The following is a 16837-nucleotide window of genomic DNA, read 5'->3' on the forward strand; positions in this document are numbered from 1 at the left end:
TTCAGTTCAAGTTAATTATGGGTTTGTCGTTTCTCCAATACTTAGTTTTAAATTTGCATGTATATACATCACACCGCAAATATATGCCTGTATGAGATGATTGATGCATTTGCTAGGAGCAAAGGTTCTATATTTGTGCACGCGCCACTACGACGAAACATTAGTTTCTCCCAAAGTAATCTATAAAACTGAATGCTTGCTAGCGTTTGTATGCTTAGTTGTCCGATGAAGTTTTCTGTGTTTTGTCAAAGGTGAGTAAGGTGAGTAAATGATACGAGAAACAACGGAGTTCTTATGATAGTCTTTCCTCCCTCGGGGGTTTGTTTGTTTGCTTCCGCATCCAACATAGTAGACCTTTGCAGTTGCAACTATGTCTTACAAAGATGCAGCTTCCAGTTTATTTCATGTTATCATTCTATAATAGTACTTGCATATTTTCAACCCACCATTTAATTAATTCAAAATTATTTACATGCATATCTACATTGCAATGGACAGCCACTTGTGAAGATATATAAGCTGGCACATCTTTACTCAGTGTCAGCATAGTTATGACATGTTCTAATATAATATCGTACAATTATTACATTTCTTCTTTCACACAACAATTTGTAGAGGATATTAGTGTTCATACTATTTTTAGGTCAGGCTCATGGCAAGGAATCAAGCACTTAGTCAGACCATAATTTATCATATAAATACAGTATGGTGATGAGCTGAACAAGTATGGAGTAGTTACCTCTAATGAGGTACCATCCCTTTCTTTTACGTGTCCGTGTGTAAAATATGGGCTCCATTATTTCAGTTTGATTATAATATAATAGCTGACATTTGAGGAATCAATTTACTTGGCGGTTCGAGCAAAGGAGTCCATATTGTAAGTTATGTTCTACAAGTATATATATTTCCATGCAGTGCACAAGAGATTTTAAAGCGTGAAATAATTATATCTTGAAATACTGTGGTATGTATATATCACTAAACATGAGTGAAAAATATATTGGTAGAGGTTGAACATGCCAAATAAATATATCGCTATTATTTTTTGCCTAAAATTGTACTCCCTCCGTCCGGAAATACTTGTCAGAAAAATAAATGTATCTAGACGTATTTTGTCGAGTATGAATATGCATGTATGCTTTTCCTTGGATAGCATGCACACTTGCCGAATAAGTTTGTTTTCTTCCTGAGATGTGACATCTGTCGGACGCCTATTGTGTCTTATTTTATTGTTTGGCAATGTTAGGAAATAAGAAAAAGGTCTAGACTTTAAGTGGGTGTTTTCAGTTTTGCCAGCTACCATGTAGGGCTTTAGACACAACTTGTATTTTGATTTAGTTTTTCCTTGTATCACTAGCTATTTTCTCACTTAGCATATGTGAACACGTGTCTGGCAGGTCTGAGAGGAATGATCTTAGTCTAAGATGAAGTTTGGTTTCATACAACCAAGTAGTGAAAAATTGTTTTTGTCTTTGACCATTATTTTGTAGGGTATACATATAGATTTGGTGTTAATAGTTATAATGAGCTGGCTGGCATAAAACATTGTCTAGATGATAGTAATGAGTGGCCCACATCAAACATACCCATGTTACTCATGTTTATTACTCATTTATATTTTATTTCTCTCGCTAGGCATCTATTCTATGACTAGTGAATTAGGAGTGATCATCTAGAACTAATTGAAGTATAGACTTTTCCACACTTCAAATTTGCATCCAACTATATATGGAAATAGCAACTTGAATATATCATGCGTTATTCACCATCTTCTACTCAAGGACCATTGTTCATCTATGTTTTTGTATATCCCTTGATAAAAAATATGGGTTTTTATCAGTTTTGCCATCGGCTGTCTAGCGCTACTCAGTTTTGCCACTAAACATTTTCACTACTCAAAAATGCCACTGTTCTGTTAAATCAAGCTCAAAAAGACCATTTTTCACCGTTATCGTTTGGTCAATACACGTTGACTGAAGTTAGATGACGAAATTACCCCTATCCCATTTGTAAGGGCCGCATGAGAAAAAGAGAAGAAAAATTGGGAGTCTGGGGGTTCGAACCCAAGACCACGGCCTACACAGGCGCACGAGCTAACCAACTGAACCATGGAAAAAATTTGTTTTGTGAGGAGATACAGACCTTATATACAGATGTCTGAACCTAACTAAACAAAATCTTATCTAATCCTTGACCCGATCTGTTCGTGGCAGTTTCCCTTTCCCCAGCCGGAACCAATATCCCCAGTCATCGCCGCCGCCTGCCAAAATCCTCACCTGGCACCGCCGGTCGCCAGGCTGCCCGCCCAGCTCCGGCGCGCCCCCACTCGCCGCAGCTGCGGCGCCTCCCGCCGAGTGCCGCCACCCATCCCAGCTTCGGCTCTTCCTCCCGCTCGGCACCGCCACCGGAGGCAGGCAGCTCCGGCGCTTCTCCCGGCTGACTCCGCAGCTCCTCCCGAGTCTTGAAGTGCAATTGTTCCACGGCAATGGCGACGGACAGCAGGACCGAATCGGAGGCTTGCATCGGCCACAGGACGCCCCAACATGACATATGCTCTGAAATTCCTGCATTGTGAGTATACTAATTCTTAGTGTGCGTGTGTGGTTGAATATAACTTGTAGAGGTCGAAATTTGTACATAGAGTTTGTAGTAGCTGACTTTGCCTTACTGATAATCGCGTGCAATTTGGTACTTGTGTTCCTGATGGTCAGGATGGATGCAGATACTGCTTGTATGCTGACAGTTAGGATGGAAACAAGCCGTGAGAATAGCGATGGTCTCAAGCGATATGTTGGCGGCTTCGATTTTCATCTATTCGTAGAACCTAGTATCACACACAAAACATTGCTGCACAAACTGTGTGATACCTATCCATGGGGGTGGCGTGATTACGTTGAGTTGAAGTACTATGACAGGGAGCAGAATAAATGGGTTGCTGTTGTATGTGATGATGATGCAGCTTTGATGTTTGGAAAACATCAAGATTCAAAGAAAATATCTATGCAAATTGAGGTTCTTCAAAAATCCCAAACTCCTAGCACACCTAGCCATAATCCACCTACACAACCTTGTTACAGTGAGAGTCAACATACAGGGAGTCAGGCAGTTGATGTTGATACAGTCAACATACAGGGAGTCAAGCAGTCTAATAGTGTTGACGATGCTAATAGAGACATAACTGATGATGCTATACCTGATGATGCTATTCTCTCGGATAATGATGATGAGCGGCAGTATCCAGACTTGGTCAAGAAGTCTACCAAAGAAGATGATTCGACAGATATGGAAGAGGAAGATAATCCTCCAGCATATGAATCCACTGACACTGAAGAGGAAGAAGAGAATAGAGACATGGGTTTAGTTGATGAAGAGGAAGAGGAGGAGGAGGACAGACCTGTTGTAGTATATAACAAGGAGAACCCATTATTTGTAGAAGGCTCGGTATTCCCCTCTTTGTTGGACTGCAAGAATGCACTTTCTACTTTTGCAATTAAACGTGAATTTGACTATACAGTCGAAAAGAGTGATTCTAAGAGGCTGAGAGCAAGTTGTGCATATAAGAGGTGTAAGTGGAGAATTCATGGCTCTTATATGAGGAATAGCACAATATTTTAGGTATAACTTGCTAACATCTAATTGATTTGTTTATTGTACCCTTTATTTTGTGGAACTGGTAACTATACAAATGTGGCAAGTTTAACATACTAGCAACATACTAACTGATTTTGTTGTTTCCTACAGATCAAGGTGTGTCCTTTCTCTCATACATGCCCAACTAAGCTGAGAAGTGAGAAGTTCAAGCCGGCAAAGAGCAGGTGGGTTGCTGATGTTGTGCTGGAGTGGGTGAGAAAGAACCCAGATATTGGCCCTACTGCTCTTCAAGAGAAGATCCATGAGAAGTACCACTTCACGGTGCCATACATGCGTGTATCTCGTGGTAAGGACAAAGCAATGGATATGATTAGTGGAAAATGGGAAGATAGCTTCCATCGTCTCTATAGTTTCAAGGCTGAGGTGGAGAAGTGTTCTCCTGGTAGTGTAGTGGAAATAGACAAAGAAACTGTGCAGTACAAGATCAAAGGAAAAGTGAGGGAGAAGGAATGCTTTAGGAGGGTGTTTGTTTCATTCAAGGCATGTTGGCAAGGCTTTTTAAATGGATGTCGACCATACTTGGCCGTAGACTCAACTGCACTAAATGGGAGATTCAAAGGGCAACTAGCTTCTGCTTGTGCCATTGATGGCCGTAATTGGCTTTACCCAGTTGCATATGGGGTGCTAGAGACAGAATCATCTGAAAGTTGGGCTTGGTTTCTTCAAAATCCGTGTGGGCTTATTGGGCATCCTGAAGGACTAGTCATACACACTGACGCTTGCAAAGGTTTAGAGACAGCAGTAGAACAAGTGTGGCCTGGAGTGGAGCATAGGGAGTGTATGAGGCGTCTTGCTGCAAATTTTCGAAAAAAATTCAAGGGCAAGGTCTATGATGATAATCTTTGGGCTGCAAGCTTAACTTTCAGCTCTAGAAAGCACAACTGGCATATGAAACAGATCCTTGCTAAGAAGAGTGTCCAAAAATATATGGCTGAACACCACACAAAGATATGGTATAGAAGCAAGTTCAATGAAATATGCAAGGTTGACTACGTCAACAACAACCTCGCAGAGTCATTTAATAGCAAAGTCAGAAAAGTTAAGTCTCTTCTTATTGTCGACATGTTGGACAAGATTAGGCAGATGATAATGGAGAAGTTTGATCTGCGGATGAGGATAGCATTAGAAAAATGGCTTGGCCATCTCATAATACCAAGTGTGATAAAGGCACTGCATGCCAAATCCAAAGGTAAATATCTTGTACTCTTTCAATTGATTAATTTCATAACAACTCAATTCAATAATTAATGTTTTGTGTTCTTTTCAGGGCTGAAGATGATGGTAATTATACGCAGTGATGTTGAGGCAGAAATTACTGCAGTGGACAAAGAGAATAGGGAATGGAGGTACCCTGTTGACATCGCAAAGGAAACATGTAGCTGCAGGCAATGGCAGGTCAAGGGTTTGCCATGTATCCATGCCCTGTACTTTATTACTTCACTACGAGGTCCAGTATCAGAAATTGAACCATATGTACATGAGTTCTACTCCGTTGCAAAATTTAAGGCTGCGTATGCGGACAACATACCTGCAATGGTAGGCAAGCAACAATGGGACATTGTTGACCCTGGCTTCAAACTACATGCTCCGGTGTTGAGGAGGCCAAAAGGCCGACCAAGGAAGACTAGAATTAGATCTAGTGCTGAAGGTGCTGGCGTGGGCGCCAGGAAAAGGAAGTGCAAGCGATGCGGAGGCTTCGGGCACATTGCCAGATTGTGCACAAATCCAGTTGACCCAACATTTGGAGAAGATGAGGCTGGCCTCCAAGCTAGGGAAGCCCCTTTTGTGGCAGGAGAAGGCGACCCTGAACTATCAATGGTTGCAAGTTCTGCTAGGTAACATCAAAAGAACATGTGCTTTTCTATATGTATTTTCAACATCTATTTTCATTCTTTTTTGCAACATGACTAACTTCTGTACAGCTCAAAGAAAAGTGTGAAGAAAACAAGTGTGAAGAAAACAAGTGTGAAGAACACCAGGAAAAGGAAGGACATGCAAAATGAAGTTTGTACCACAACCGATGGACCTGCAAGTGGATTTCTTTCGTCTCCCATGCATATTCGAATTGCAAATGCGGAACCACCAGACAGTCCTGCTAAAAACACAAGAAGCAAAAAGAAGCTACATATGTGAAGTTTGTGTGATCGTGACCTTTTTCTTGTGAACCTGGACATGTTTCCTTTCAACCTTATGCATGTTTGAGAATTTGGACCTTTATATTTTGACCAACAAGTGGATGTTATTGAACCTTATTTATGTTTGTGAACCTGATTTGTGTGTGCTGAAAAAACAACAAGTTGATATTTCGAATCTTATTTATGTCTGTGAACCACTTTGTGTTTGTGTCATTTTCAGAAAAATGGGCAGCAACCATGCTGAAATTTTCATAGAAATATAGAATAATATGTGATCGTGCTGTCATATGTGTTGTTTCTGTCAATTAGTGTGTGACCATCAAAAAATTTGGGCGTGGCGGTCTGCCTCATTTGTTTATGTCTACTAGTACCAGACAGTTTCTTCTAGCCGGCCAGCCGCTCGTGCGGATCTGTTGTCCATAGTAACTTTCAAACCGAAGTTCAACTATTTAGCAACAGGAAAATATACGAGACATTGTTGTGTTGGAATATTATTCCATATAACATATAATGGATATATCTCCTTCTGCAACATAACATCTCCTTAGCTCAGTTGGTTTGCTCGCTCTTTACTGGAGGTTGTGGTCTTGGGTTCGAAACCCCAAGACGACAATTTTTATTCTATTTTCATGCACACCTTACAAATGGTCCCACAAGTCAACACAGAGAGACGGGGGGACAGGGGTATTTTTGTCATCTACCTCCAGTCAACGTGCATTGACCAGACGGTAACGGTGAAAAATGGCATTTCCGAGTTTGTGTCTAACGGAACAGTGGCATTTTTGATTAGTGAAAACATTTAGTGGCAAAACTGAGTAGCGTTAGACAGCCGATGGCAAAACTGATAAAAACCCAAAAAATATTGTTAAGCATAACAGAATTGGTTATGCTCATAACATAACATGTATGCCGAAGATTCCTCATTTTTGTTGTTCTTTCATAGGTTTTAAGGTGTTGTTAATATGTAGGTTCAACGGTTTTAGTGAGCTTCCTTGCCATGGCTTTTTTCTAGCGGCTCGAGTTAGTGATTAATAGTGCATTCTCATCTCAAATGTATCACCCTAAAGAAAAATACTTAAACTTTTGCACCTTTAACTTTGCAGCCATCTACTCCCTCCGTTCGGAATTACTTGTCGCAGAAATGGATGTATCTACACATATTTTAGTTCTAGATACATCCATATCCGAGACAACTAATTCCGAACGGAGGGAGTAGAAGGAAAGTAATCATGATATAAGTGACACATGAGAGGCACCTTTAACTTTGCAGCCATCTACGACTCTTCCCAATATTGTAATGCAACAAAATATTTCATACATCAGGAAAATACAAATTTATGTAATTTGTGTGAGATGCATGTGTTCTCAAAAGACCATGTGAGAAATTTAATTCATTATTATTGTAGTGAGTTAATTATGACTAACGAGTCAGTAAGTATTCAAGACTAAAAAGTATAATTTATTGAAACTAATATTCATGTTCAGTGGCTTATGTATATGCTTCAATAAGCATTCCATTTCTATCGGTCGAATATTTGTGTTGCACACAATATCAATAAAAGGAGCAAGGTAACAATATAACTTAGGTACACACACGATGATAAATGGACAAAAATATAAAGATTCTAACCCGCGCATTGAGCGGGCCACTCTGCTAGTGGTAATAATGTTAGTAGGTGTATGTAAAGCTAGGTAATTAGCAAGTCAACATGGCCTCGATTGAACAAACGTCGGTTTTTAGTTGCTGGTCAGTTATGTAGCTTGTCTCCAATGACCTTTTTAACTCAAAACATTTCGTCCATCGATCAAATAGACAACAAGGATACGAAACAAATGGAAAGAAAGTAGCAAGTTGTTAAATTCAGAATTTTATTTCTGTGATTTCTGCTTTCATTTTGTGGAACCTAGCTTGTGAAATCTTCCTGTGTTTCTAACTTGAGCGCCTCCTGTGGTTTTAGCAATGGACTTGGCTCTAGCTCTTGAAAAGCTGGTGAGTGAGAAGTTCACAACCTGCACACCGTAAGTTGTGCCTTCATGACTAGTACAAGGAAGTTATTGTAAAATTGATTTGTTTGTGAGTTTGACCAATTGAATTCTTGATTGATTTATCAGAACCAGTATATGCAATGCTACATCACACCATATTATAAAAGTTCATTGGAAATTTCAGAGGTAGCAACAAGGTGCAACGGTCCTCGATGAGTGAGTTTTTTGAGATTACTTCTTTAGGAGCAGGTAAACCGTCTTCATAGAGAGAGATCTGCCATAAACGCACTACCGTCTTGAAACACTTTTATGACACTTTGATCCGATACCGCTTGAAGAAAAGGCCTAAAGGTCAAGACAGGAATGCTCCAAGGGAATATGCATGTAAGGTCACAAATCATAACTCTCGGGTAGCGGATCAACCAACCACTGGATGTGTTCCATGATTTATTTATTTCAATGGGTTTACAAAGTGGTATGTACGGTGCATACGCCCTTCAAAGGTATAATTTCTCTTCAGTTATCTCCTTATGAGTGAAGGAAATATGCCCTAGAGGCAATAATAAAGTTATTATTTCCTTATTCACAATAAATGTTTATTATTCATGCTAGAATTGTATTGATTGGAAACCTTGATACACGTGTGAATACATAGACAAATACCGTGTCCCTAGTGAGCCTCTACTTGACTAGCTCGTTGATCAAAGATGGTTAAGGTTTCTTAACCATAGACATTAGTTGTCATTTGATGAACGGGATCACATCATTAGGAGAATGATGTGATGGACAAGACCCATCCGTTAGCTTAGCATATTGATCGTTCAGTTTTATTGCTATTGCTTTCTTCATGTCATATACATATTCCTTTGACTATGAGATTATGCAACTCCCGGACACCGAAGGAATGCCTTGTGTGCTATCAAACATCACAACATATCTGGGTGATTATAAAGATGCTCTACAGGTATCTCCGAAGGTGTTTGTTGGGTTGGCATAGATCGAGATTAGGATTTGTCGCTCCGAGTATCGGAGAGGTATCTCTAGGCCCTCTCGGTAATGCACATCATAAGAAGCCTTGCAAGCAAAGTGAGTAATGAGTTAGTTACAGGATGATGTATTATGGAACGAGTAAAGAGACTTGTAGGTAACGAGACCGAACTAGGTATGAAGATACCGACGACCGAATCTCGGGCAAATAACATACCGATGACAAAGGAAATAACGTATGTTGTCATAACGGTTCGACCGATAAAGATTTTCGTAGAGGGCCGCACCAGAGGAGACGGAAAGAGCGGAAGAGAGAAGGAAGGGGAGGGATTCGGCCTCCCCCATGGTTGCTCCCCTCCCCCTCCCACCTATATATGTGGGGAGGGGCGCCTAGAACACAGACCAACAATTGTTAGCCGTGTGCGGCACCTCCCTCCACAGTTTACGCCTCCGGTCATATCTTCGTAGTGTTTAGGCGAAGCCCTGCGCGGGTTACTTCGCCATCACCGTCACCACGCCGTCGTGCTGAAGAAACTCATCTACTTCCTCGACACTTTGCTGGCTCAAGAGTTCGAGGAACATCATCGAGCTGAACATGTGCAGAACTCGGAGGTGCCGTACATTCGGTACTTGATCGGTCGGAACAAGAAGAAGTTTGACTACATCAACCGCGTTGTCAAACGCTTCCGCTTTCGGTCTACGAGGGTACGTAGACACACTCTCCTCCTCTCGTTGCTATGCATCTCCTAGATAGATCTTGCGTGAGCATAGGAATTTTTTTTAAATTGCATGCTACATTCCCAACAATGAGTTCTTTGATGCTTGTGAGAATGCGAAGGCTTGATGCGAACTCTGGTGCCGACAGGATATGAATGGCCGGACAATGCGGCATTTTTCTTTTGCACCAAAGTATTTCAGGCCATTATGCTGTTCTTTTTAGTTTGAATCTTCTTCGGAAGTTGCAATGTAAGTTGGAAGATAACAATACACAGTTCATTTTTGTATGTCCATGTAGTAGTGGTTTTGTTATTGACATTCAGGGATGATGATATCAACAACTAAAGCAATGGTAAGGATATGTTGGTTCCATTTTCATCTTATTAGTGGGCTAAATCCGTGGAGCTTTGATACGTTATTATTGATTGATAGACAACTATATATGGATTTTCTTTAGCCTTTTGTTTTTCCTCATGCTGCTACTGTATCAGTTCAATTTGAGAAGCACATTGTTCATGCGCCTATATGTGATATACTAATTTGCACTAATGGAAGTCGGTTGCTATAGATAAATGGATCAATAATGAAACACTCATTACTGCTACGACAATATATTCCATCACAATGCACGGGCACCTATAGTCAAGAGGAGGCACTTATAGATAAAAGTGATAGGAGGTAGCAAGTATGAGCATGATCTAACAATGGACCAATGGTAATTTATGTGAGAGAGAAATGCTTGTGAGAATAATGCATAGTATATTTTACTCCCGTTGCAACGCACAGGCATATTTACTAGTAACTAAGTTTAGGAAATGTTTTTTTTCAAAAATGTGTTCATGTATGTGTAATATAAAATATGTTCTTGAATTAGAAAATGAATTTTTTATAATTATTTATTTAATATAAAAGGTGTTTACATATGTTCAAAAGGTGTCCATGTAATTTTTAATGTTAGTGCAACTTAAAAAGGAGTTCCTGTAATTAATAAAATGTTATTATAATTTTGAAAAGCATTTATGTATTTCAAAAAATGTTATTGCAATTTTAAAACGTTTAATGTTTTTAAATGCTTGTGTAATTTATTAAATTGTTCACATGGTATTTAAAATTGATGATATAAAATTATAAACTATTTGTATTTTTAGAAAATCAAGAATTTTTTTAAAATGTATTCGCACATTTAGGAAATTGCCTAAAATTAGAATTAATGTTCATCTAGTTGTACAAATTGTTCCTGTAATTTCAGAATGTGTTTGAGACTTTTATAAAAACAATTAAGTATTTTTAAAAGTGTTAAAACGTTTACTAAAAGTGTTGTAGACTTTTCAAAAGTTAATATGAAAACATGAAATATAAAATTAAAAAATATAAAAATAAACTGGGAAAAGGAAGATCACATAAACCCGGGGAAATCGGACATAAGGTGAAAAAAATAGACACTAGCGGGCCTCGGCATGATCGCATGCAGTAGTTTCCTGCGTGCAGTTTTAGGAGGGGGCAAAGATATCTAGAACACGGTTGAAGGAGATAATTTATAAATCATGTCGTATATGATTGAATTTATTTTAATTTTTATGGGAAGAATTTATTTATATATGCACTACCATAGTGAAGTTTTCTTATGAGCTGCGACAAGGCTCATTCTGGCCCCCAACAAATGCTCTATCCCCCTTAAAAAACAAATGCTCTGTCATTCGTACAATGGATTTTCCTCTTTTTTTTTTCTCGTTACTCAGTAGGATTAGTGTTTGGGTGATTGTTATACGCCACCTATTGCACATGATAGCGAGTCGATTGTCCACATTAGGCGTATTAGTGGGCATGCGCAGCTCAGACAACCGACGGAACGGTTTTTAATCGCTAGCTACGCGGGGTGTTCTCTCGTGGTTTTCTTCCAAACTTTTTACTTTTAGTTTATGTTCCCTTTTTTTATCTTTTAATGTCTATGCCTTAATTGTAGTTTTGTTTATTTTTTTTTTCTATTTCTCTTACAAATTATATAAACCTTCATCGAGTAATACACACATATTTTACTCGATTTATTTTATTTTTTTCTGGATTTCTGTTTTATTTTATTTTCTACTTTAAAAATTTTAGTTTCCATTTCCTTGTTTTTTTTCTTTTCTGTTTTCCTTCTTTAGTTTTCTCATTTTCCTAATTTATTTGATTTTGTTTCATTCTGCTTTTAAAAATGAACACATACAATACTTAGAAATACATGAATATATTTTTGAAATGCATGAACACTTTTCTGAAACTTCTTGAACATTTTCCTAATAGACGTGGACACTTTTAAAACTTATACCATTCTTTAAAGTAGTTGGATCTTTATCAAATGACACGAAATTTATAAAACAAAATGCTTGTAAACATTTTTAAAACCATGAGAACACATTTAGAATACATGAACACTATTTATATTTACACAAATACTTTCTGAATTTGTTTGATTTTTTAAAGAAATATATGGACACCATTTAAAATTGAACTAACATTTTAAAAATACACGAAAACATATTAAATTTGCATTTTCCAAATATATAACATGTATTCTTTTATTTTTGCATTGGGACACGCCTATAAGAGTGGGCGGGGGAGGGGGGATTATTTGTTCATTTTTACAAGTGGGTCCCACATGTAAGCGGTATATCTAAAGTACTATGGACAAAGAAAATGATCAAAGGGGTTTGACCTGACAGAAATGATGCAAAGGGTAAAAGCGATCAACCATTTTAAGGGAATAGGGATAAAACTGAGTGTTTCTGAATCTTGAGTGGCGGGAAGCAAGTGCAAAATTATAAAGATCTCAATTGTTTATTCCTTAGTCTAACATAGTGGTAAAAGTAGTAAAATTATATTACTGTGGGCATCCCACAAGCCAAAATCATAAAAATCCTAATTTTTTATTCCTTAGTCTAACATAGTCGTAAAAATAATAAAATTATATTACTTATGGGCATCCCGAAAGCTTGTGGATTGCCCTTAAGTTTTTGTGCTTGTGGTCAAGTTCTACATTATATGTAGTTGTTCGTAAGGGTCCGGATATTCAATTCGGTGCCCGGGCTCATCTGCACCTGGTGAATAGTAAAATAAAAATATATAGTAAAAAATGTCAAAAATATATTTTCATGCAAGATGCACCAGTGCGTGCAAAATTTCGTGGCTAAGGAGCTCGTCGCAAAAAACAAAAATGACCTCTGAACCGTGTTCTTTTCAATAGTTTCTCACAGGCCCAAAATTTATCTCTTCTCTGAGAGCTACCGAAATTTCTAAACTCCACGAAACTTGCCAAGGACTTCACGCACATGAGCATCTCACAAATTTTTAAACTATTTTTGAAGGATTTTAAAATTCACCCATGCTTGTGAGTGCAGATGCATCCGAGAGCCAAAACGCGACTTCTGTAAGGTACCCGAGAGCCAAAACGCGACTTCTGTAAGGGCAACCCTTTTGTTTGTGGATAATTTATAGCCGCATCGCGGATGCCGTAAGTGGGAGGAGGGGGTTGTCCCAACTCCCAACAGCATTTTACTTGTTATGGGCCGAATAGGAAGCAACTAACTAAAAGTTAACCCTTGGGACGCTCCCGCACGCAGTGGCGGAGCTTGAGCATAATCCAAGAAGGGGTCATTACTTAAAGGGGAGCAAATTTATAGGATAAGAGGGGCTAATCTCTAATTTAAGCACTAATTAGACCTAATGTATACATATTCTTCAATGAGTGCAAAGATTAGGGGGTAGAGGCATGGCCCCTCTTGGTCTGCATGAAGCCACGCCATTGCTTGCATGAGTCATTATTTGGCATGGGAGCACGTTAAGTGGTATGCCTAGTCATTGCCACGTATCATGTGTTGGGCGCTCTTTTTGAATTTTTTTTGTACACATTTTTTGGCTTTAGATGATTTTTTTTCTTGCCTGATTTTCCCAAGATTTTGAAGGGGGGCGGGGGGTTTGATTTTTTTTGCTAGGAAGCAGTCCTTTTCACAAGAGGTGCTTCCTTGATATGTGTTGTGCTTCTTACGGAAGCAACGATGTGCTTCCGCCAAAAGCATATCGCCTGAGCTACCATCAGATAGCATGTGCTTCTCAAAATGGAAAAAAGCACAACTGTATCTTTCACCAAAGAAAGGAAAACACATAGTTGTGCTTCCGCGAAAATGACACCCTTGCTTCTGTGAAAAGCACAGTCCGCGCTTCCTCAAATAAAGGAAAAAACACAGTATGTGCTTTCAAAAAAGTGAAACTCGCAACCGTTCTTCCCGGCTCTAGTTTTTTTGGTATTCATTTTTGTTGTTGCCGGTTTTTCGGGTTTTTTTTTTGGATTTTTTTGTTTCCTTTTTTTTCGTTGTTTTTTCATCGAAACCCATTAACTTGGAATCTAGTTTCGAAGATCTCGACGAGAGAAATTCAAAGACGAAAATGGTTCGGTGTTTGGACGCACGATTAGAGATAAAATAATTTGAAATAATAAATCTAAAAAAGAGAGAAAACTCACATGTTGTGCTCCACTTGTCAACACCTGAGAATACAGTGAGTGATCTTTGCAAAGGGTGATTTCCCATTATAAATTTAAACTATAGGCACAAGTATCAGACGAACATAATGAGTGGCCCAACTCTAAATACGCTGCCGCAATTATTTGGTTCACAAGATTTAAAAAGCATACAGAAGGCTGAATCCTAAAGGGATGAAGTACACAAAAATCAACAAGTGATTTGTTTGCCCCATAAGAGAATCAAGGAATTTTGTATAGAAATCAAATTCATATCATAGATTCTATTGGAAAATTTCTACAGATTTGCATACTACATAATTTATATAAAATTCATTTGAAGGAAAGAGCCCTCATGTGCGGTACGTCTGCACTCACATTTCAGTAGATTTCTTCGTTTGTTCTTGTAAGTACAATCCAACTACGGAAAAAAAAAACGGCTCCGCATCGGTTAAGTGTAGGTGTTTGCGATGTCGGCGAGGTGGCCCGCCAGTTCATCTGGCGCAGAGAACATGACCATGTGGTCGGCGTTAGCCATCTCCCTCACCTCAACCACGGGGATACCTGCAATCATGTGCCTCTGGTACTCCTCAACCATGGCCATGTCCTGCTTGGCGACCACGTAGACCTTGGTCACCGCGCCGTACCGGGCAGCGCTGAACGGCGGCCGTTGCTGCTGGTCGGCCACGTAGTAGGAGCTCACCCGCGCCAGGCTCTGGCACAACGTGTAGTCCTCCTCCGGGCTCAGCTGGTAGAGCTTCTGGCGCACGAGCTCGGGGCCGAGGAACACCGACGGTGGGGCGTGCTCCTCGTCGATAACACTGTCCATCCAGTCGGACGCGAGAACCTTCTCGATGACGCGGGTGCGCGGGCCGTCGCAGTCGGGCATGAAGGCGGTGAGGAACACGGCGGCGGCGACCTTGTCGGGGAATTCCTCGGCCGCGAGCGCGACGCTCATCCCGCCGAAGCTGTGGCCCACGAGCACCGCCCGCTCGCCGTCCGGGAGGTCCCGGAGCGCGTCGAGCAGGGGGCGCGTGTAGTCCTCAAAGGTGGGCGCGTCGCGCAGCCGGCGCGCGTCGGCGCCGCACGCCACGAGGTCCGGCGCGTCCACGCGGTGCCCCGCGGCACGGAGCAGGGTGGCGACCTTGTACCAGCACCACCCGCCGTGGCCCGTGCCGTGCACCAGGATGAGGCGGGTCGACGTCGCCACGGCAGCCGCTGGCACAGAGGAAGAAGACATGTGTGCGCGCCGAGCACTGGACAGTACACGCCGAGGCAAGTAGGCACCTAGCTAGCTGCTTCCTTTTCTTGGCTGCTTGATTCATGTTACACGTCTCACTTTATTTATGTATGCGGCTATGCGGGCATCTTCTTCAAGAAAAAAGGGCAGATGCCGTATTGTCGGCTGATGCAATGCTGGCGGCGTCCTTTATGCATTGGCAGGCTGCAGAGAAGATAGCTGTTCAGCACAATCTGTTCACGCGGAGAAGATGTAGTAGAAATGAATGTTTTAGGCCCTTTTCGGTATCTCTCCGCGGAGCGAAGCTGGGGAGCTGGATTTTCGCTGCTCCGTCAAAATAAGCTGTAGGCTGATCCGCTCCAGGACTCTAGGAGTAGAGTCAGAGGAGCGAAGAAGAATCAAACAGGCTCTTAGTTAATACAATCAAAAAACCAATCTGATGAAAAAGGTAGTACATTTATACACCACACTTTTTGACATGTGACTTCCTCATGCCTAAACGGAAACCGAAAATGGGCTGCAATTTAATTGCGCTAGTCGGGTCTTGAACTTAATACTTCTTGGCTCTTGTTGAGATATATATTACGTATGTATTACTTGTACAACAAGCCCTTCTCCTTTCTTGTATAGTTGAGGACGTGGTCATCTATTGTACCTATATATGTATTAACCGGAAACATAATACATGTGTGAATACATAGACAAACAGAGTGTCACTAGTATGCCTCTACTTGACTAGCTCGTTAATCAAAGATGGTTATGTTTCCTAACCATGGACAAAGAGTTGTTATTTAATTAACGGGATCACATCATTAGGTGAATGATCTGATTGACATGACCCATTCCATTAGCTTAGCACCCGATCGTTTAGTATGTTGCTATTGCTTTCTCCATGACTTATACATGTTCCTATGACTATGAGATTATGCAACTCCCGTTTGCCGGAGGAACACTTTGTGTGCTACCAAACGTCACAACGTAACTAGGTGATTATAAATGTGCTCTACAGGTGTCTCCAAAGGTACATGTTGGGTTGGCGTATTTCGAGATTAGGATTTGTCACTCCGATTGTCGGAGAGGTATCTCTGGGCCCTCTCGGTAATGCACATCACCTAAGCCTTGCAAGCATTGCAACTAATGAGTTAGTTGCGAGATGATGTATTACGAAACGAGTAAAGAGACTTGCCGGTAAGGAGATTGAACTAGATATTGAGATACCGACGATCGAATCTCGGGCAAGTAACATACCGATGACAAAGGGAACAACGTATGTTGTTATGCGGTCTGACCGATAAAGATCTTCGTAGAATATGTAGGAACCAATATGAGCATCCAGGTTCCGCTATTGGTTATTGACCGGAGACGTGTCTCGGTCATGTCTACATTGTTCTCGAACCGTAGGGTCCGCACGCTTAACGTTACGATGACAGTTTCATTATGAGTTTATGTATTTTGATGTACCGAAGGTTGTTCGGAGTCCCGGATGTGATCATGGACATGACGAGGAGTCTCGAAATGGTCGAGACATAAAGATCGATATATTGGAAGCCTATATTTGGATATCAGAATCATTCCGGGTGAAATCGGGATTTTACCGGAGTACCGGGGGGTTACTGGAACCCCCCC

The 16837-nt window shown here is 40.5% G+C and overlaps 1 protein-coding gene across 1 annotated transcript; it reads right to left on the reverse strand.

Moving 5' to 3' along the window:
- Positions 1–14305: 14305 nt before the first annotated feature.
- LOC125534035 (methylesterase 3-like) lies at positions 14306–15259 on the reverse strand. The gene has a single exon (XM_048697343.1). It carries the CDS (start codon positions 15209–15211, stop codon positions 14423–14425), a length of 789 nt encoding a protein of 262 aa, XP_048553300.1. The 5' UTR covers positions 15212–15259; the 3' UTR covers positions 14306–14422.
- Between the last annotated feature and the right edge of the window lie 1578 nt (positions 15260–16837).

Source organism: Triticum urartu, chromosome 2 (genome assembly GCF_003073215.2).
Source record: "Triticum urartu cultivar G1812 chromosome 2, Tu2.1, whole genome shotgun sequence".
Lineage (NCBI taxonomy): Eukaryota > Viridiplantae > Streptophyta > Magnoliopsida > Poales > Poaceae > Triticum > Triticum urartu.